The sequence below is a fragment of the Triturus cristatus genome, chromosome 7, assembly GCF_964204655.1.
Source record: "Triturus cristatus chromosome 7, aTriCri1.1, whole genome shotgun sequence".
NCBI classification, from domain to species: Eukaryota; Metazoa; Chordata; class Amphibia; order Caudata; family Salamandridae; genus Triturus; species Triturus cristatus.
The window spans coordinates 1855315077-1855337754 of record NC_140590.1 but is presented as its reverse complement, the minus strand read 5'-3'; the positions used below and the strand labels follow the sequence as shown (position 1 = coordinate 1855337754).

Here is a 22678-nt window from a genome sequence, read left to right as displayed (position 1 = left end):
CACGGCCACGCTTCCACTTTTTCTTCCTATTTTGGATGGTTTCTGCGAGCGGATATACTTTACAATTAGCGCACAACGCTGTAATCCATGATCAGACCCACGTCCTCGTGTTCCCTCGGTCACTGGCTTTCTCATTCATTATAGCACGCACAAGGTTGGGAACTGACTTGTTTAATGAGAGGTTTTACTATTCCTCCTCGCTTCACACTCGTCAATTTGGCAGCCTCATCTTTATAGCTCCCCCTGATGGTGTCATAGCGGTCACCACGAAGTCAATTGCCATGTGTTATTCGAGTAGTCAAGCTTGGAGTGGCACTGGGATTTCTGCCTCACGGACTACTCCCAATGATGTTGGATACAATTGCTCTAACACCTGTAATTGTTTCTTTTGATTTTGTCTGTTTTCCCTCACCCTAGGACACTATAATTTAGTGTGTACTCCTCCCAGCCTCATATACAGCACAACCAAGGAGGGTGAGTTCCTTTGGATGAAGTATCTATCATAATCTGATTTATTTAATTTAAATATATGATGGGTTCTGGCATCAGTGATTGGATATTGTGCCTCCTTCATATACTTGCTTATAAGTCCTCCATACATTGCTCACCATCTTTGCATGCCACGGTTGGCTTGACACCACCATTTGTCTTGAGTAACCGCAGCTGCAATGCATATGTTGTTTTAACATTATTTGTTGTTTATGCTTGTTTTGTTGTTATTTTCTCTCCCTGCAGGTGTGCTTTTTAACTACGGTACCACACTTTTTTAGGGTGCTGTATGCGTGCTCACTACTCAGTCTCTTATAGACATTGGGCACCACCAAAGAGGTGTAGGTAGCCGCATTTATTCCCTGGTCCTGATGAATTGCCATTTATTATATACAAAGGCAAGAAACATGTTGACCTCTTGATTACGTCAGCACATACACTCACTTAACTATTGGTGTCACATGTGCAGACTGTATATATCTTTTAACCAGGATGGTGACCACACTGCATTAAAATTATTTAGTGGATCACCTACCCCTGTTTTAATCACTTTAACTCCATTTGCACCTACACTCACATATGTCTTAATACTGTTTCTTCAACCCCACACACACATCACTCACCGGCGTTGGAATAAAAGATCTCCGCTAGGAAGGCCCTATTAGGTGCCTGATCGGGCATTGCACTTGCCGGCCCGATAAGGAGCAAAGACCCGGTGATGAAGCAAGACACCCGCTTGTTGGGTGTGTGAGGGTCTTCTTTTCCAAATAAGGAGTAACCTTTACTCCTGCTTCTCACTATAGTTTTCTGTCACCACTGTGCGATTCACTTGTTATTCTGTCACACCTTGCGTTTATGCTAGGAACTGCATACCTTCTGTTTCCATTAAAAGGGTATAGACAAGATTTACCCCAGTGCACCCTGAGACCGGATAACGAAGCAAACTGTTGCAATGAAATGGGGATGATTTGCGGGATAGCCAGAATATTCTGCACATACAGCAAGATGTCATCAGCATAAAGCGAAATGGCATGTATGCCATCTCCTAGGCGTTCCCCCAGTCCAATGCCGAGGTGCGGAGAGACATTGCAAGTGGCTCAATCACCAAGGCAAAGATCAAGGGTGAAAGGGGACACCCTTGGCGGGTCCCCCGTTCTATCAAAATAAGCTCAGCGAAAAGAGACCCCAACCATAGCCGAACCGTAGGAGCCCCATATGACAGCGTAATAAGACTTAAAATATAGGGTCCAAATCCGTAATGATGGAGCACAGCAAACATGAAGGACCATACAACCGTGTTGAAAGCCTTCTCCAAGTCCAGCACGATACAGCCAGCCGTCTGCCAGGCCGTGGTAGCACAGCTCATTACCCTGCACAGCTGCCGTATGTTAAGCGATGTGCTACGAGCCGGCACAAAACCATTCTGGTCTTGATGGACCGTCGCCGGGATCCTCTACCACCTGCCTCTCCAGACCACATCGCAGTAGTGCTCGTAGGTCTTGGGCCAGAATACTGACCCGATGTTTTCAGCCAGCCCCAGACATCCTGAGGCGTGTCAAAAACCTGGACTTCCCATCATAGACTAGACGGAGCCTGGCCAGGAACATTAACGTATAGGAGAGATTAAGCTGCTGTCGCTGACGCTTAACCGGTAGAAAAGACCCCCGCTGGCTCGGGACTTTCATTGTGTAGTCCGGAAAGAACAATACCTTGGCGTTCTCATATTGAATGTCATCTATTTTCCTCATCTCCCATAGGATCACATCCCGATCCCGGAAGTGTAGTAGTTTAATGATGAGGGGCCGAGCCCTGGCACCGGGGACTGGTTTCCTACCCTGGACGTGATGCGCCCGTTCTATGGTAAAGAATGGGGGGAACTCGGTGTGAGGTAAAATGATTTTAAACCAGCGTTCCAGGAAGCCAATCGCATCACAGCCCGCCGCTCCTTCCGGCAGTCCAATCACCCAGATATTGTTCCGCCGTGAGTAACCCTCTGCATCCTCAATGCGATCTTCAAGATAAAGGATCCGAAACTCATGGGCATTCTGCTGTTTTTCCTGGAACTCCGTGGCTGGCTTCAATTCAACAACTTCTTGTTCTACAGCCGCAACCCGATCCTTCAAGTTCTGATGGTCAGCATGTAGCAGGTTGAGGTCCATAGCCACCTTGTCCAACTTGGCATCCATGGATTCGCTAAAGCGCTCAATGGCCTGCAGGGTGGTATCTAGGCGATCATCAGGAGCCGTCCACTCCCCGTCTGCTGTGGAGGATCAGTGTCGCCAGCACCTTCCACCTACGAGGAGGTCCTCGACCCAGTGCCCCTCGTGCGTCCCATTCTCCTGTACAAGGCCAGGCACATCTGCTGTATCTGTCCCACTGAGTCTTCCTGCAGCACCTCTCGGCTCAACAACAGCCCTCTCCTCCTTAGATCACGACCGCAGGACTTGCGCCACTTCCACGTCGCTCTCTACTAAAGCGGAACCAGGGGGTCCCCTCCTCACACTCCACCGTTACCAAAGCACCGGGGCTCAGCGCCACCACTGCGATCCGTGATGCGGCACCTCTGCCCTCCTATGCCATATGCTCGTGACCAAGTGGACCCCTCTGTCATACGTGTGCTCCTTCCTACAGCACACAAGCAATGTCACCGCTGCTCAAGATATTCCTGCCAGCTCAGCCAGTCAGGATGACCCACACCTGTGCTTCTTTACACACACTGGCTGTCCAATCGGGGGCCACTAACCCAAACTAGCTCCAACCATGCACCTTTGTCCATCTTGTGGCTCACTTCAGGCCTGCCAGGCCTTCCCACCACTGTGTCTTCCTCCAAGCAGCTCCTGAGATCACTTTACTGCCTTACTTTCTGGGGCCTCCTTTCGCCAGAGCTGGCTCCAGATTGCTTGTGGGCACCTCTAACCTTCCCCCCCCCCCCCCCCCATCAGCTACAAAAGAAGAAGCGTATCACCCAACACAGCCACAATCGAGGTGCGCCTCATACTCCCTGGTTTGTCTACAGGCCGGCCGCTGACTATCTGCTGCTACTTGGGAGCAGACCACCCAGCGCGCCACCTCACACCACCGTCCTGCGGGGGCACGACATGTGTGATGATCTGGCCCGGGAAGCGGGTCCCAAACACCAGCACTCCGCCCGGCTGATCGAAGCCGCAGTTCTGCCGCCACTCACTAGTGCTGCAGTAAACGCAGCGGGTGCGCTACTCCCGATCCTGGAGTAAATTCCACCTTTTCGGCGTCCCGCACTATCGTCTCGTGGGGGCACGGTGTGGAGCGTTGCCCGGGTCCGGACGATGAGACCCAGCTGATCAGCAACGCGGCCCTTCAGCCGCGCGTCAGCGCTCCACTGGACATCACGGGCTACTCGCCCTCCGGGTCCCGCGGCAATCACTGCTGGCCCCCGGGGGGTGCACCAGGGCAACGCCTGCGTCGCGATGACATTAGATGCCAGCAATACAGGAGAAATGTGCCCGATAAGGGGGATATACGACGGAGCGTTCTCAGAACGCGTCCGCCATGGTGCCCCTGCAGACCACGCCCCCCAAAGTCATTGAGAACTCTTATTGTTTTCAATGCACACCCTCAACATTTTCAACAAGCCACTTAACCACGCCTTTCCATCAGGCCATGGAGTAGCCAGTCGTTCCTGGGCACCATCACCTGTGGTAGTGCCAAGTATCTCCGGCCTCTCAGGGTACTGCCCTCATCCAAGTGCTCGGATGAGTACTTTTGTATGCTCAACTCTCCTACTCGCAGTTGGGTGAGCAGCAAGAGCATAGAAAAGGGTGCGGTAAAAGGTTAGAACTTGCATTAAGTCTGACACAGTAACCAATAAACATCAACGTTCTGTCAGAGGAATAGTTGTAGATATATTTATAAATATTTCTGTTATTTACAGAAGATAAATGAAAGGTAGTTTGAATAGTGAAATAGTGTAGAGTACTGATGTCCAAGGAAACCAGAAAGCGTTTATCACTGTCTGACGTTTAGGAACAACCCCAAATGTCTGTACACTGCTTAGATACAAAGAGTTTGTGGCAAAAGCTATTCAGTGACCTGATGCTCAGAAGACTTTGGAAACCTGTGGTAATCTCAGGCATGTGGATTGTTCTTTCTTCCAAAGGGAACTCCAGCCAAAGAATGCACTCCTGCAACCTATCTCTGCCTTGGTGATCTCGCCCCTAATTCACAACTGGCACGGGTATCCCTGCAAAAACCTCTGCAGATCCTGTGGACTTCTCGAATAACTAAATCCAAAAACCCATCACTCCATGGTTAAAGGATGCTGGTGGGTGGTTTTAGACAGGGATTGTCAATTAAACCTCTAGGTATTAGTTGAGCATCCATGCTGACCACAATCAATTTTCAGGGTTTTTAAAGTGTTGGGAAATGGGATAGCACCAGCAGCTGGCACTGAAGGCAGGTTGTTAATTTCAAGGGTCTGAATCTTGTTGGTCGTGGTCAAGATTGTCAGTTTTTACGGTTCATCCTTGAATCTAAAAGAACCAACGGAACAAGTTGGTACCCACTTCTGACAAGAGTTTCCTGCCTAGCGTGAATGTAACTCCAGAAACCTCTAACTGCAGTTACTTATTAATGATACGTTGCAGAGCCATGGTTCAGGCGGTCATGAGCTCAGCTTGCCCAGACCTACATGTTGGAAGGGTCGGCAGGGATCTTGGGTGCAAAGGCAGAACAGTAATGGTCCACTTGAGCTCAGAATTAGTAACTTAGTCCTAGCCACAGGCAAATGCCATGTGAGATAGGGCGAATTTGCCAGGGGAGCCCAGTGGTGTGCCAGTTCTTCAGTCAGCCCTCCACTCAGGATGCCGCTCAGCTGAGCCCTGGCTGACACTCTGGATGTCAGTACTAGCTCTCTCCATTCACAGTGGTCCATCCCTCCTTCCCGCATGTAGGCAAATCAGGGCAGCTTTGGTTCTTATGGGAGTGGTCCCAGCCTATTGCCGACAAGCAACAGAGTCCTGTTCCTGGCCTATTGTCCCTTCTGAACAAGTGTTAGAGAAATCGTTCTCCAAGTCACAGGGCACTAGTACTTATTTAATTAAAAACAGTGTCAGCTCCACTGGAATTCTGAACTTTGATCTACGAGTTGCACACAGATCCTTGCATCGGTGCGATAACCATTTTACCCATCTTTGTCGCATTTTCTACCTCTTCATGTGTTTCTATTAGTTACTTTTAGTTTACTTGTACATTATTGTATGTGTTGCTTTCTTAAATTACATAGCGAGGTTCCTGTTTATACTGATACTTCTGAAGGCATCTCTCCTTTTTAATTTTTATCTTTTTCCCAGTCATAACATTCTTGTTTGCCTTTAATTTCAAGTTTTCGTCATTGCCTGTCTTTTTCTGTGTGTAATGCGTTGCTGTTTTACTATTCAAACTGGGGTCCCTGGCGGAAAGCCAGAGGCCAACTGGACCAGGGAAGAGGGAGAATAAAAGCGGTCCAGTGGGATGTGGGTTAGATTTCCTTCGCAGGGTTGTGCTATTGCCAGGCAGCACAGGCGTCTGACATGCCCACAGCACAAGGGTGTTCCTCAGGTGCTGTTGCTGCCCTGGTTGTAGTGGATTGAATTTTGAAGCCTAGAACCTCTGAGGTCCTGGCAGGCTCTGGGGAGGAACCAAGGATGAGCGATGCTCCATCGTGTGCTTCACTCACTGTATCGTCCCAGTGGAGACCATTGACACAGCACATGTACTCTAGAATCTCTGCTCATAGGGTGAGCGGGAAGTGACCACACGGAGTGGAGAATTAAAAGATGTTCACCAATGTTATCAGGAGATCCTTTCCCAGTGGCACGAGGGAAAAGACCACCATAAGCAACCGTTGCCTTTAAACTTCAGTCCCCCCCCCCCTCGCCTGACAAGGGTGCAATGCAGCCCTTCTCTGTGCACATTTAGGTTGCATGCGAAGAGATCTGTTTTTATTGGTGGTCGAACAGTAAAAATGTAGAGCACCTCAAGTGATTTTGATGATGTCATTGGCGCTGGGTAAAAAAATGTAGAGGGCCAGAGATTTGAAAAAGGGTCGGAGTTAGAGAGATTCATGGGAAACTTCATTGTTTTAAGGACATTTGCCACAGCAGATTGAGTCACAAGCTGCAAACCGTTTGCCTCCTCTTCCACTTTCACAGGCACGTGATTCTGTGTAAGGATTTACCTAAGCATGTGCTATGAATTGTAGGCTGTCTGCTACTGCACATGTTAATATATCCCTGTTTCCAGCTTAATTCATGTGTAAGACTCTTTTTGTGTCAAACATAGTACGGTGCAGCTTTCTGTCTCTTTGTTGTTCTAAAAGCCTTATGACACTGGAGCAATGCCAAACATATATGATTAGCTAAGACAACATACTAACTGTAGAAAGATGAACACCTGTGTCACCCCACCAGCATTTGTAAGGTTTGAGCTGCAGGCTGCCTACCAATCGTTCCTTAGATAGAACACCCCGTTCAGCTTGTATTCCCTCATTTCATATCTGCTTCTGTTTTCATTGCTTACTTTTGATCAGGTCTGGTCCTGTTGTATTGGTTATTACTGTCATGAATACTATCTTCCGTGGTAATATTTCAGAACTTTTGGTTTGATCTCTGAATAATTTATTTCAGGATCTCCCAATTCACAAATTTGTGCTAGTAGCTGTTAATAACAGGGTTGTGTTAGAGTTCAGTTCTTTTATCCCAAATCAGTCCTTTGTTTTGAATCTATTGTGTTTTTGTAATAATAGGCCCCCTTATTGCCACCACTGTCCATTCATTGAGAGCTCAAGAACCAGAAGGGTTGTGTCCAGTGAAAACCCGGGAGTCTGAGGAAAAATGCAGAATAAAGCGTTCCCCATGTAAGTGAGAGGCTAGTTACTTACTTATGACGTTAATACCTTTGTCTTTCTCCCCAAAGCCATCACATATTCACACAAGTGTACTGTATGTATGATCTTAACTGCAAAGGAATCAAGCTGCGCACAGAGGGTCGCCGTGGGCAATAGACTTTGTTGTACATGAGTGAGATCAATATACAGCTTCCAAATACTCATCCGATCTGAAGCTCCTCCGATTGCCACCACCACCCAACGTCTGAGGAATGTCTTTAACTTTGTCCACATTCCAATATTTGCCAGGTCTCCCTCTGCAGTTATAATGATGCCCGCTTTTCAGGGGTGCTTTTTGTGATCATCTAAGGTTGACCACATTTCTCCTTCTTTTAATTTAATTGAAGAATGCGCTGTGCAAACATGCATTCATGTCCTCACCCAGTAATACATTACACAAAACCTTTTGAGTACCTTCCTCTACTGAAATTCCTGAGGCAATGTCCATACGTTGAACTCCAGTTCTGCCTTCTGTGCGGACTATTGCATTTTGTTTAGTTCAACATCACATTTCCCTGTACTTGTCCTTTGGGTAAGAGCAGCAGTTGTAGGTGAGAAATGGAAACACTTTTAACCAATAAAGGAAGGCCTGCTCCCACTGCCAGTGACCAGAGTGATGACAGGAAACATTGACAATAGGGCACAGTGAGGTAATCATGAGAGAAGGAAAGTTGGGAGATAAGTATATAAAGAAAAGAAAGACACTGGGGACATCAGGAAGAGAAATTTACAAGGTGAAAGACAGCGGTGTGAGAGAGACATCTACGTGCAAAAGCAAAAAGATTTCAGAGATAACAGAAAGTGAAAGACATAGCTTCGTGAGAAAAACCCTTCTAAGGTGGAGAGCAGGAAGAGAGACTTCAAAGGTGAAATGAAGGCGAGGAGACCACTGCTCAAGAGAGAATCCTCAGAGGGGAAAAATAAAAAAAAAGGATTTTGTTAAAAGCAAGTGAAAGACAAAGCTACAAGAGAGACAACCATTTCAAGGAAAAATAGTAAGAGATACCTGAGATGTGAAAGGAAGTGAGAGAATTTTACATTCTTGCAGAAGGTGATGGGGAGACAGTGGGGCAACTCAGCAACACCTATGTGTAACTGGAAGTCAGAAACACACATCTGGGTGCAACTGGTGAGATAGAAGAAGGGGATAAAAAAGGGCAGGAGATTATCAGGCATAGAATACACATTTACTGAGCTGGGATAAGTGAACACAATAATAGAAAGGTTTGCATGAATAAAGTGATGGCTAGGTTTGCTTGAATCAGTCTTAACCACTCTGAATTCCTCCGGAGCAGTATCCTATTCCTTTCTTTTATTTAGCTTGCCTATGTCATTTCAACCAACCGTACACAAATCAGTCATGGCCTTCCCAAAGAGAAGCAGTCCATCCAAACTTCTGGTTACATTCTCTGTGAATGGTAAAACAAGCACCCCCATTTGTATTTCTCCATTTTTGGTTTGAAGAGTGGCAAAACTAAGTTCAAACTATAACTTTTCTGTTGTCTGAATAAGTGTCCCCAAGTTGGTGGAGTACGCCCAGATGTGAGTCCGAAATTGTGGTTCCAAAAGGGCACACGCTACACCTCACTGAAGCCAAACATGGTTGAAAAGAAAGAAGTCTTGTATCTGATCAGTCTGGAGTCTGGCAAAGAAATGTTCAATCACCTCTGGTAATGTTCATTAAACTGACTCCTACACTTTATAATCACAGTCTTGCATCATGGGGTTGAATTATGTTTGATAAACAGACTAGTCTTCAAAACTAATTAATGTTTTAAGTCGCTTCCCCGTACCATTACGGTACACATTCTTGAAATTCACTCTCAAGTCCTCTTCGTAATACCCAAACATTTACATGGTTGAAAGAAGGAGGGGGATTGTCACTCTAACACAGTGGCACTCAAATTATGATGCATAGCACATGACCAATGTGGGGGTACTGGTTTGAAAATACCACAAAATTAAATGGCTGCGCTATAAACCATCAAGCTTCTGCCCACTAAACACTGTCAATGTAAACCCATATATTTTTTAGCATTAAATCATCCATACTTACAAGGGCCGTGTTAAACAGTAGGTGAATACACACTGACCAGAACAAAAGTTCCAAACAACAAATGCTGGCAAACAAATATACAGCCATAATATTTTTAGCCCCTGGGAGTGATGATACTTAAACTATGAGCAGAACAGTTTACCTTTCATCGAAAGGCATGCCCACCAAAAACTGTGTGATACAGAGCTAGCCATTGAAAAATAACGTCGAATGACTGAGCCCATTTTGATAAAAAGAAGATACAGCCCATGGCAACCAAAACTACAAACTGAGAGAATCTATACAACATAACAATGTGTTAAATAACAATTAAATCCATTACAATTCTGTCAGGATACCAACTTGCTGTACTCCTCTTCCCAGAACCTCTTTTTTGGTGTTGTTTTTAAGTAAACTTTTTTATGTTTTTCTGTTTTTGTTTGTGTTTTTATAGTGAACATTTTTTGTTTCTATATGAAAGTTTTTTATGTAAATGTTTTTCTTAAAACATGTTTTTCTACTGCGTGGCGGTGTTGGTCTTTTGACCACCTGGGACCACCTCAAATGCCAGGTTTCAGGGATCCCTGGCAGTGGCGCAATGGTCTTGAGGCCGTAATGTGCTTGGCGGGACTGCTTTAGGGGGATGCACAGCTGCGGGACGAGTCAGGTTGTGGCAATTGCCGGGACAGGAGCAGGCTGGCAGGGTTTGGCGGCAAAGTCCACCGGTAGTCCACAGTTCTCGCATCTTTGGCTCCTCTTCTGCTTTTGTCAGGGGAATCGGAGCTCCTGGTGTCAAGGATCCTCCTAAATACTGAATTTAGCGGCGTTAAGGGGAGTGAAGGGTAGGAGCCAATGGGCTGCTTACCCTTGGGGTCACTACGTCCCCTATATATCCACTTCCTGTGGGTAGTGGGCATAACTCTGTCCCAGAGTTCCTAATTCTACCAAAATCAAGATGGTGGAATCCTTCTTTCGTGGGGCACATCAGGCAGCCCACCTTAGGGGTGTGATTAGCCTGGTAGTGCACCACGCCTCTTTGCATAGCTAATTTCCCTCTGGTCCTGGTGCCAAATGGGCTTCTGGGCAAGGGGTGGCATCTCCCAGGTCTGGAGGAATCCAGGGTCGCATATCAAAGGCAGCAGGGGCTTTGAAGTCCCTGGCCTTGGTATGCGGATTCACTGTTTCTGGCCTTGGAGAGCGCGGGCTCTCACCTGCAGGGGGTCAGAAACATGTCTGTGGTGGCAGGCTGGACGAAACCAGCCAGCCAGCACACTAAGAGGCTGGTAGGTTTTCAGAGGGCATGGGTGCATGTTTTAATAAATCCACTACTTATGTCAGTATCAATTTATTAAGAAAAGTTGTTCAATACCAAACACTGTAGGTTTCAGTGAAGCCATCCTGTAGCTGGGGAACTCGTAATGACCAGTGCCCAGTACATATACTTAAGATGGCTTCCCTGTTCACTTGTTCTATCTAGTAATCAAACTAGACAGTACAAGGGCTTAGCTGCTCATACAGATATACCCTCACATGTAGTATGGTGCACCCTGCCCTAGTGCTCTAAGGCCTGCTGTAGGGGTGACTTACATATATTGCATGCAGTGTCTGTGGGCATGGCACAGAGGGCGTGTGCCATGTCGTGTTTTCATATTTGTTTGCAGCATTTCACGCAGCCTGCAGTGGTAGTCTGCATGTGTGCGGTGAGGGGTCCCGTAGGGTGGCACGATACATGCCGCAGTCGCAGGGCCCCTCTTTAGTACCCCAGGCTCCTAGGTACCAGGGGTACCATTCACTAACTAGGGACTTACTGGGGGTGCTAAAGATATTCCCAACAGGGGAACAATTGCACAATTTTGGGAAAGAGATCTGGCACTGGGGACCTGGTTAGCAGGAACCCAGTGCATTTCCAGTTGAAATCACATCAAATACCAGGCAAAAAGTGGGGGGTGACTGTCCTGCATCCTCTTCCGGGCTTCTTGGGGAAACCAGGGAGCAGTACCCACCCAGGCTTCCACGCTCCCTGCAGTCAATCACAAAACTGCAATGCAACGTTGTGATTGGTCTGAGCGCTGTGACACAGCGCTCAGCAATGGCTTGAGGGGTGGGCATGTTTTGAAATAAAATGAAATGAAATGAGGAATTTATATAGCGCTACAAATACCCGGAGGTGTCTAGGCTCTAAATAGACAAGCAAGCAGAGGTCGAACTGAGGAGGTATGCTAGTGTAGCAAGGTTTTTAAGCGCTTCCTGAATTGAAAGAAGTTGGGTTCTTTTTTTAATCGAAATCAGCAGGGAGTTCCAGAGTTTGGCAGTGGCGTAGGTAAAGCTTTATCCTCCCCATTTTACTTTGTGTACCTTGGGGATGGTCAGGTTGTCACTGTCTGATGATCTCCGTGATCTGGCCGGGATATATGGTTTGAAAAATTGTGACAGTTGCCAAGGCCCCAGACCATATGTAGTCTTGAACACAATACATAAAGCTTTGAACTGAATGCGTTTGCTGATGGGCAACCAGTGTAGCTCTGCGAGAGCCTTGAAGGCCAAATCATAGTGAATGAGCCCAAGCAGGACTCTAGATGCGGCGTTTTGAGTCATCTGGAGTTTATGTACACTGTTCTTGCTCGCACTAGTGAGAAGGGCGTTGCAATAGTCCAACCTAGAGACAATTAAAGCTGTGACTACTGTTTTCCTTAACTCAAATGGAATAAACCAAAGTACTTTATTCAGGATTTTAAGAATGAAAGAGCAAGCCGCTGTGGTGTGATTAATCTGGGATTCAAAGGAAAGCTTGCTGTCGAAGAGAACTCCAAGGTTCTTTACCTTGCTAGCTGGTGTTGGGAGAGAGCCCATGTGATTCGGCCACCAGCTGTCTGACCAGATGACTGGCGTGTTGCCAAAAGCATAACTTCAGTTTTTGATTTATTGAGTTTTAAACAGTTAACCTGCATCCACTTCCCTATGTGGCTCATGCAGTCTTTAAATCGAGAAGCAGTATTTGTGGATGAACTGTTAATGGACACATTTATCTGCACGTCATCCGCATAAGACATCTGCGTAAAACCGAAGCTTCTTATCGGCTTGGCCAGGGGGGTAACATACAAGTTAAAAAGGTTGGGACTCAACGATGAGCTCTGTGGGACTCCACAAGGTAGTGAGAAAGCTGGGGAAACAAATGCATCATGTGCCACTGATTGTGTCCTATTGGACAGAAAGGATCTAAGTAGAAGGAGCGCTTTATCCCTGATTCCTGGCGAGGCGCCCAACCAACACATCGTGGTTGACCGTGTCAAATGCCGCTGAGAGATCTAACAGGATAAGGGTAGCACTCTCCCCTCTGTTGAGAGTTTGCCTAAGTTCTTCCACGGAGACGATAGCGAGCAATACAACACGCTGGAAATCGTTACACTTGGAGATAAACAATCGTTAAAGAACAAATAAAGACACCGATCGTCCCGTGCTCGCCCAATCAAAAACGCCACGATTCAAGCGTACAGAATCCTCCACTTCCCGCCCGCAGCTGGGTCCATACACTACCAAGATACCACAAGTCCATATCAGAATTGATTCTGCTTCTGATTTTGACTGCAGCAGTGCAGTCACACATTGGTCCTGATGAGGATCTCTACATGAAAGGGGATCTGAAACGCGTCGACCTTTAGTCTAAGGCCAATCCTCAAGCCAAACTAAAATAGAGTTCTTTGTGAATGTTATTTACGTTGTGCTGATGGCCTCTACAATGTATTATGAAATATTGTGGTTTGTCCAGATATGATTGGTATGAATGGGTATGACTGACGTATTTAATGTGTTTTTTGTACAAAAAGTTTTTTGTTGTGTCTTTTCCAAAAAAAGTGAATTTTGTATACAAAAAATTATGTACATCACTTTAAGATGAGTCTTTTGGTTGGGGTACAATGTAGTGTTATGTGTTTTTTATAATTCAAGTCATTTAAGATTAAATCTTACAGAAAAAGAAGTCATCAGTGTGATTTTTCAATGATCACACTTTGAATGAGAATATGTGACAAATAATGGGCAGCATTGGCAGCTCTCTTGTTTTGTTGATAAGTTCTTCCATGGCCGTGATTAGCACCAATTCAGTGCTGTGATGGGCCCGGAAACCATATTGCGAGTGGTCCAAGATGTCACCTTCCACTAGAAAGGTCGGACAGTTCTTCATTTAGGAATCTTTCTATGACCTTGGATGGAAACAGCAGCCTGGCTATAGGTCTGTAGCTGGATGGGTCCTCAGGATCCAGATTTGGTTTCTTCTGGAGTGGCAAAATGGAGGCTTTTTTCCAATCTGTGGGAAATACCCCGAATAAATCATGAGATTAAAAATGGGCCAAAGTGCAGATGCAATGGTCTCGGGGACCTGGTGAAGAATTTGTGGTGGGCATGGGTCGAAAGGAGATCCAGACTTAACTAAGGAAATTAGTTTGGTAGTCCAGTCAAGCGTGATTGGCGGAAAGATAGAGAGTGTGGTGATGGAGGAGCTATCTGCTTTAGCGTGATGACCTGGACTAGCGCTCAAGTGCTTGTGGGGGAGTGCAGATAGGTTTGAATGCGGTACAAAAGCATCGAAGACTTAGTTGACTTTTTGTTGAAAGGCATCTGCTGACTTATTGCAAATTGCTGGCTACATTCTTGATCTTGTATTTCTGGAAGCTTGGAAAGTTTTTTAACCGTGTTGAATAGCCTTTCAGTGCAGCCATTGGCTGCTTCTATTTTTTGTCTTTGAAGTAGTCTGATTTTGCCTTCAGAATAATAATTTTGTATGTTTGGATGGCTAGTCTGTAGTCTGATTTAGTCTGGACATCGTTTGCTAGCCTCCATTTCCTTTCAAGTCTTCTACAAAATTTGTTTTTGTGCCTTCAATGACTCATTGAACCATGGTTCAGAGTGAGACTGCCTGACTGAACTCCACATGGTTGGGGGAGCCAACTGCTGCCCAGCGAGGACAATCCAGGAGTGATAACTTCTCACAGCCTCGTCCAAATCTGCAGGGGTAGGTTGATGAGAACATGTGAGTGTCTCGTTTAGCTCTTCTCCCTTAACCTTGTTCCAAGGTTGAAAGCTAAAAACGTTCTTAGATACATTAAAAGGCCTTTAAGATGGCAAGGTGATTTCAAACATTATTGTCTTATGGTCAGACCAGATAAGTGGCAGAACTCTGTTCCACAATAGATGAGGATGGTTAGAGAAGATCCCGTCCAAACAATGCCTGGCCGACTGTGTGGCCTCCTTGACCAGCTGATTGAGTCCTATACTAGCCATGTGGTCTATAGGAGCTTCAGTGTCTATGTCCGCAGTATTTTCAAGGTGAAATTTGAAATCACCTAAAATAGTGAAGTTGGACTGTTTTGCCTTAAGCTCCAGGAGCTGACCTATAGAATTTAAAAAGTTGGATTTGGCTGTTGGTGGATGATAGATAAGTGTGACATTGAAGGCATTCTGGCTATCGAGCCTAATTTTAAAGGTAGCTACCTCGCTGTCTGTGTAATCTGAAATTTGTTTAAACCATATATTAAAGCCATTTCTGGCTATAAGCGCTCTGCCTCCTCCCCTTTTGCCAACTCTGTATTTCCTGTAAATGTTGAAGCCCTCAAGAAGAGCCCCTAGGAGGTCTGGTTCGGAGGAGGAGTCAGCCCAGGTTTCTGTGACAAAGGCTATGTCGGTTGCATGCTCCTCCAGGCGGTCGTGAAATGGTAAGGCATTCTTCATAAGAAATCTAGTGTTAAGGAGTACGCAGCGAGTTAGAATCTGTCTTTGATCTGGGATTCTTTGCTTGAGATTCCAGCATCTCGCTGGGGGGAGGGGAAGACTGTAAGCCACAGTGGTACAGTAGGGGCAGCGTTTTTTCCTAAGATCGAGTGAGGATCAAAGGGAGCGCCCGGGCAAAGGTTGCCTGTGGGTCTGAGACGCAATAAGGTTTCCCTGGAATACTGACATAAAAAAACTATCAGAGTTTTCCACGCAGGCTGTAATAAAGCCTGCATGGAGAACACGCTATGGCCCTGATTCTGATGTCGAACGAACCGGAGTCCGCCCAACATCAGTCTGGAACTGTAACCGAACGACCTCCTGTCATTGGTTACAGCCCAGGAATTAGGATGCAACCGAACCCTGTTCGGTCACATGCCTATTCTTTACAATGGGTGCATGCATTCCGAACAGATAGCATGCTCTCATTGCAAAGAGCAGAGGTGCAGGTCATCCCTGCACCCCGTAGCAGGCATCTCAAGGTGCCTGCCACCGGGTGCAGGGATCAACGGGGGGCACCATAGGTGCCCCCTAGGCCGCCATCTGTCGGCCTTGCACCGATGGGGGCCCCAAAAGTCAGTGTCCCAATGCCTTTGGGTCGGAAAGGCTGGCACAGAAAGTTCTGTGGGAATCTGCATTTGTAATCCCACGGCCGGAAAGAGCCGGCCGAGTCATTGCTGAAGACCTTCCGAATGGCGGACGGGCTCGTAAGCCAATTGGAACTCCTATTTGTAATATTTTCCAACCGACTCCATCAAAATGGGTCGGTCCGAAATTAACCTAAACAAGAGATTACGATCCGGTAAGAATGGCTCCGACCGACGGTCGAAACCATTTCTTACCGCATCGTAGTCAGGCCCTATGTGCGCATGACTGTTTGGCTAGCCTGAGAAGACCGGCCAATCACTCATGCTCACTTAGGGAGTGTAAAACACTCTTTCCCCTGCTCTGAAAGCTGGCCCCTCCCCCACAAAGACGCCATAACGCGTAAAAATAAAATGATAATGACCTCGAGTTATTATAGTTTTATTTTTCCTTTTGGTACACTGCATAAAGCAGTGGGGCGACGCTTCTCCGCTTTAATGAGGAGCCGCCACTGACATTTATCCACCCCCAAATAATTTGAATATCTGTTATAAATCCAGAAATGATACAAGAAAATGGTACAGCGTGTTAGCTCAGTAAAATATATGTGTATTAAAAAATACATAAAATATATTTAATTTATAAATAATCTTTGCTAAGGAATAATTTTTTAAAATCCTATTCGTTGTAACATTTTTTAAAATATGTATTACGTTTTATTTAACATAATGTGCAGCAATAATTTAAATTATTTTTCTTCTTTTTAATTAAAGTTTTAATGTCTAATTTTATTTTTAAATGAAGTTTATTATTACATTTAAAGTAAATAATAATATGCTATTTTTTATCATGGGGCGGCAGTACAGTTACTACTGTTTTGTCACTTTATAGCTGTAGTAGTTTTAGAAGGGTACTTTGTGAATAGGAATGGGCTTACCCATTTGTGGGTGGCTGTTTGAGGCAGCCTGTCCCTCCCTGACCCTCTCTTCATTTTCCCCTTCAATTTGTAGTAAGTACTTCCCATTTTCCAGCCACTCTTCCTTGTCCCTCCCACGTTTCCTGCTAAAGCGTTGGCTTACGAGTGCAGAGATCTTCACATAAAAGCTAGAAGAGACATAAGCGAGGACCTCCACGTGTAGGGTAGTAAAAGGCATCCTGTGGTACTTGAATAGTGCGACTGTCGAACGCTTCACAATGTTTGGAAGTAAGCCTATTATATCTCAAAATCTACTGCCCAAAGGTGCACTAAACCATCGCTAAACCAACAAAAGCGCACGGTCTGATCATAGTTCTACTTTCATGACAAATTTCGTGTAAATCCATTTAGCAGTTTGTACTGTTGGCATGAGCAAAATTCCCTAGAGGAGCTTCAATGGAAGAACACATCTTCCCCCACTGGCCTGCTGGACCTCAGCGGACATTTCAAGCGTCTGTCATATTCAGTTCAGAGCCATCCCTGAGGTAAAAGTTATAGTCACATCAAAAAATGCGTTTAGCAACTGCCACTGTTTGATATTTAGATGATCTACATGCATGAAACATGTAAGATAAAAATAAATAAAAGGGGCTGCCTGTCCGCCTGCGCGTAGGCTGTGTGTGTGTGTGTACCCCGCGCACAACGTACCGGCAACAGGCTTGACAGGATGCGGCGGGTTGGCTGCCCGTACTTGGACAGTCAGGCCCTGCAGAAGTAGGACGTTGTATATCATTAAAAAACAGAAATTCACTAACACAATTACAGTTAAAGTGAAGTACGGATTGGATAGAACAGAACTTCTGAAATTCACTTAAAAAATGCTTAGTTGAAGTACGGATGTGGTCACAAATTTAAACTCAATACACTCTGAAATGTGCTTGTATTTGCAAGCTCTTCAATCCATATTTCCAAAACAGCCTTGTAATCGTGACTTGCTGTGGTATTTACGCCACAATAACTGTGCAAGCCGTGATGACCAATGATTTTTACAAGTTTATAAACACGAGGAAACAGCTCCACTGGATTTCACATCAAGCAGAACCTGAAAAGAGCAAATGCAAATTTTTTTTTTGAAGTGCAATGTATGCCTGTGTCTTATGCGAATGTTCACAACTACTTTATTCCAAACATGGAAACAAACACTTTCCATTTAGTATATGAATACTTGTGCATTGCCCTGCTCTGCAGTCACAGCTTTCGCAGCGCGCAAGGCATCTCATACTTCTTCTACTGGAGACAGTAAAGAACGTCTGAATCTTTTAACATACATTTAAAATTCTGTGTCTTGCTCTGGCTATCTGCAGATGAATTGGCTGGGAGTCTCTGTCATGTCTGCTCAAGAAGGTCAATGCCTTAGACATCGAAACAGGGGCCTTTGCTAAGGTAAACCATAATACCCATACATGCGAACCATGCCTCGGCGCGTCCACTGAAATCTTTCAAGAAAACTACTTTGGCCAAAGTCTAGTAAAAAGAGGCTGCATAATAAACCTGGAATGGCTGGGTGGAAGCCAATGTTGAGACAGGAGTGACCACATCAGAGTTGAAACAACAGAACGCTGTGGGTTTGACATTTTAACATACAATGAGAATTTCTTCCCCCTTTGTAGAAAAATCTGCATTTGACTTTAAAATGTAAATACGATCGAGTGAAGTGTTCATTCGTGGGTTGGTTCAGGTTCCTGTAGCCAACATGGCCACCTCTTGGCAGCACCTGCAGCTTTTCTTCAGATCTCTGTGCCAGTTATGTCTCTTCGAAGCTTCTAACTTTACAAAGCAGTTGTAATACACACATCGACATAGCAATATGTGAGGGCGCCGAACAGGAGCACACGTGTTTAACAGTAGTATTTTATAAAATAAATGCCACCACTGGCTCAAACTGCTGTAAATAGCAGGTCTATTTATGCCAATCGAAGCTGGCAGACTCAGGCAATCAACAATGTTGGTTGTTGTCAATACAACCCACAACCCCACACAGACCAGTGCTGTTGCCCAACCAGCTGATCCTGTGACTCGTTCCTGCAAGTCAGAGTATGACAAAAATAATGCAAAACAGTATGGAGAGAAAAGAACCTGTCGTTGGTCATTCAGGTTATACCTAGGGCCACTGGAATTTTATGGCAAGGGAACACCAAATTATGCCACAGAGTTGACTGAATAATGCTTCAAGAGAAGGGAAAATGTGGCACAAGGCGGCACATTTTTCTATAGTATTACTTCATTGTTTTGTAATTTTTACTCATGGTAACAGCGTCTGTGCAAAGATTTCACCCCATTAGCATCAGTTTAACAACTACATACATAAATAAAGAACTGAAAGATGACCAGTTAACCTTTGCAAAGGATCTTCCAACACGTGCAAACACATATTGCCATGTTTTTAGTAACTATTGATCCTTTAAAGCTAGAAATAATTTTTGGGGGTTCAAATCGACCGATTGTGCAGGAAGGAGATGATGGACTATGTGTCAAATCCTTAGCTATGCGTTAAAGTCTGCCACCATAGAATCACATAATTTCCGTCGCCCTGGATATACCTCACCCCAGTAAAATCAGGGTTGAAGAACAATTTACAATACAAATCGTAATCTTCTTCTCGGACAATACCCCTAACACAAGAAACAAGGCGCTGCTCCTACCTGAATGGTCTCATCTTCTTCTGCAAACCACCCAGGTGCCTCCACTGCGCAGGACTCATACTTGCACGCATCCCAGCATTCACAGAGCCAGATTAGAAGGATGTGCGTTCTTCAACAACACTCCTAAAGTATGGAACACTTCTCGCTGAAGGTCTTGCTTTTTAATTAACCAAACTGTGCTCGCCACAAACACCTGCTCAGCACCAGGATCCCCTCAAGTGAGAGTGTGCTTTGCAAATACACATAATATATTACTGAACATTAATAAAAGATTCTCGAACAGGGTTCTGAAACTACACGGCTGGTTAAGACACCCATTTGCATTAAAACTAAAATACAAATTCCTGGTCATGTATACTGTGAGAAGTTGCCCTGGTATATGCTGCCCACTAGTTCTAGTGGGCACCTTGCACCAGTCCAAACAACCCTTATTGATGATAGGTTAAAGACAAGCTTTATTGAAAGCTATCCTAGTAGTAGCTATGGAGAGCAGCCTCCAGGCTAAGTTTTGAAGGAGTGTAAAGCAGCTTGGTTTACCAGATTATAACCTCATGAAAGACTAAATGAAAGGAGAACCACACAAGGTATATATACAAAATATATGTATTTATTTCTAAACACTCTCTACTAACCTCTTTATGAGATTAGAGAGCAAGGCACACAATAATACAGTTATTAAACGACAGTAAATAGCACTATATACAATGGGCCCCAGGGGGAGACCAAACCATATATTAAGAAAGTGGTATAAGAACCACGACTTGACTAGACACACTGCCTAGAGCACGTACAATCGCTGGGACCCCAAGAAACCACCCAAGACAGTGACACATTAGACCTACGGGGGACGTGTGCAGTGTGAGAACACAGCCGTGAGCCCTGTACAATTCAATAGGAAAGTCGCGGTTGGAATTTTAAAGAATAAGGACACTTAGGAGAGGACTTTGAGCAAACCCGTTTAGACTTAGGGGGTTCTAGGGCTAGCACCCACGGGAGCACTGTAGTACTCAAGATACCTCGCCCAGGGAAGCCGGGTGCATAGGTGTCAAATGGTGTCGGGAATCGTTGTTGATTTCAATGGTGATGTGCTGCAAAGTGCTGCTGCCGTGGAAAGGAGAAGTGTCCGGTGTGATCCAAGCCTGGCTCGAAGATGTGAAGAACCTGAAAGCAGAGGGGACAGAGTCTGGGTCACTTGCCAGTGACCAGGGGCACGAATGCCCACCGATGTTGGGTGTTTCAGGTGCGAAGAGGTGAAGCTTGACTCCAGTGCCACGAGGACCAGGAGGCGTCGACGACGACCACAGTCCGCAGGCGAGCTGTCCCACAAAGGATGTCGAGTGCTGGGGGGGGGGTCGGTGTCCGGATTGGAGACCAACAAGCCTTGGCAACAGCAAGCCACACGGTGAGAGAAAAAGGCTTCGGTGTGGACCAGCAAAGTCCTGTGGACTCCCCCAAGCGATGGAAAGTCAGGGAACGTCTGGAGCAACCAGGAAAGCCCATTGAAAGTTAAAGTATCCTTCTCAGGGACCCACAAGTCGATGGACAAGGAATCGCGAAGGGACCTCGAGAGGAATCACTCAATACCAACCCATGGGCCACTCGAGGAGTGTAGGCCAGTAATCTTCGGTGGAATCACTGCTCGGGGTCTGGACTATAAGTAGCCCAAAGCACAGCCTTAGGGGTCGCCAGAAAGGATATGCTGCTTCAAATGGTCGCGGTGTCCAGTGTTCCGGGTTGCACAGTCCCCACGAGGGCTTTGGATCTCAGGTTTGCTGAGAGCACGGATCTGCCTCGGGGAAGCTTGGAAACCCACCTTCTGCATTGCAAAAACTTCATAGTCCTTCAGGAGCTGCGTAGTTGCCAACCGGACAGTTGCATTTTTGGTGCCTGCCTTGCAGGGGAGTAACTCCTTTCTCCAAGGGAGATTCTTCGGTCATCCAATGTCGTGTAGATAGTAGAAGTTCTGGGATTCAGTAGCATAGTTTCGTCCAGGTAAATCTAAAGTCCTGTAGTCAGGGGTTCCTATTTTATACCCAAGGAAGGGGTGGGACAAACTCTGGGGACCCACCTATGGGAGGGTCTGGTCAGAGGGGTGGCTACACCCATATCATTTGTCCAGTTTCACGCCAGAGCAGGGGCTGGTAGCTCCTGCAACCGGTTTGAACTGGACTATGCACAGGGACACCAACTGTACCCCCAGTGCAGACTTCAAAGCACTCTTGGAGTGCACCCACCCAGCCCCAATGCACTAAAGCCTGTCTGGGAGGTGGTCACACCTCCCTGTGACAAGAAACCTATTGTCCAGGCCTCCCCTGCCGGAGTTTCGTCCAGCAGTAGGAGGGCAGACTCGTGTCTGTGCCTGTTAGAATCCATTTTGTGATGCCAGGGCTTGCAAAGCTGGTACCGGGTATACCGGGTGCTGTCATATTTCTCCCTCTAGTAGGGTGGAATCATACCTCCCACACCAGTTACTGGTATGGAGGTATGATTCCAAGGTGTTTGACACCAAACACGACATGTTTCTGTGCAGCCATTCCACAGTTAGCATTTACCGCGAGGTTATAATGCACTTAAGAGTATATGGTGTGGCTGCATCACAAACAACCCAGGAATAAAGGTTCCGAAGGCTGCAGAGGGGCTCTGCTCATGCATGGGCACCCTCTCACATAAAACCCAGAACCCTGCCTTCAGGATTGATAAGGCCTGTCATAGGGGTGACTGATAGGTTTATATGTGCAGTGATATGGAGAGATATAGGGAACCTATATCTCAGTTAGGGGTGCATACACAACCTTACACAGGCTGCTGTAGCAGACCTGTTGTGTCATTTTAAATGGCTTCCCAGGGGTGGCACAATACATGCTGCAGACCCAGGTAGGCCTCTGGGGTACCTATGACCTGGGTACATAGTATACCATATACTAGGGACTTATAAGGGTACCCCAGAATCCAATCTGGTGTGTATCTAAAGTACATGCAATCCTTTTAGAGAGGAAGCAGCTAGGCTGGGGCCCTGGTTAGCAGGGGCCCGGCCAGACTAAAGTCGAAAAACAGTGAAACATCAGCAAAAAAGTGGGGGTAACTATAAGTAGCAGATCCTTCTCTCCTACATATACCGTAAAAAGGAAGGCTTTCAGCTCCCTTAAAGTGTACCCTCGCCACCCCCCATTGATTCAAAGTTAGCTATAATTTACTATAATGACTGTGAGAAAGATGAGATATGAAGTGGCGATTATTGTCTGAGCACCTGTGAGCAGTAAAGGTCTTGATGTATGTTCCAATAGGAT

At 45.9% G+C, this 22678-nt stretch overlaps 2 protein-coding genes across 3 annotated transcripts in view; both read left to right on the top strand.

Moving 5' to 3' along the window:
• Positions 1-22678, top strand: part of LOC146813460 (uncharacterized) — a 285012-nt gene that overhangs the window by 164300 nt on the left and 98034 nt on the right.
• LOC146813461 (uncharacterized) overlaps positions 1-22678 on the top strand; it is a 94732-nt gene that overhangs the window by 35481 nt on the left and 36573 nt on the right. The window contains exon 4 of one of the 2 annotated variants that reach the window (XM_085620219.1): positions 7250-7360. The exons of the other annotated variant lie outside the window; for it this stretch is intronic. Coding sequence (XP_085476345.1) covers positions 7250-7360 — 111 coding nt within the window. The remainder of the gene's footprint in view (positions 1-7249; positions 7361-22678) is intronic. 2 annotated transcript variants of the gene reach the window in all.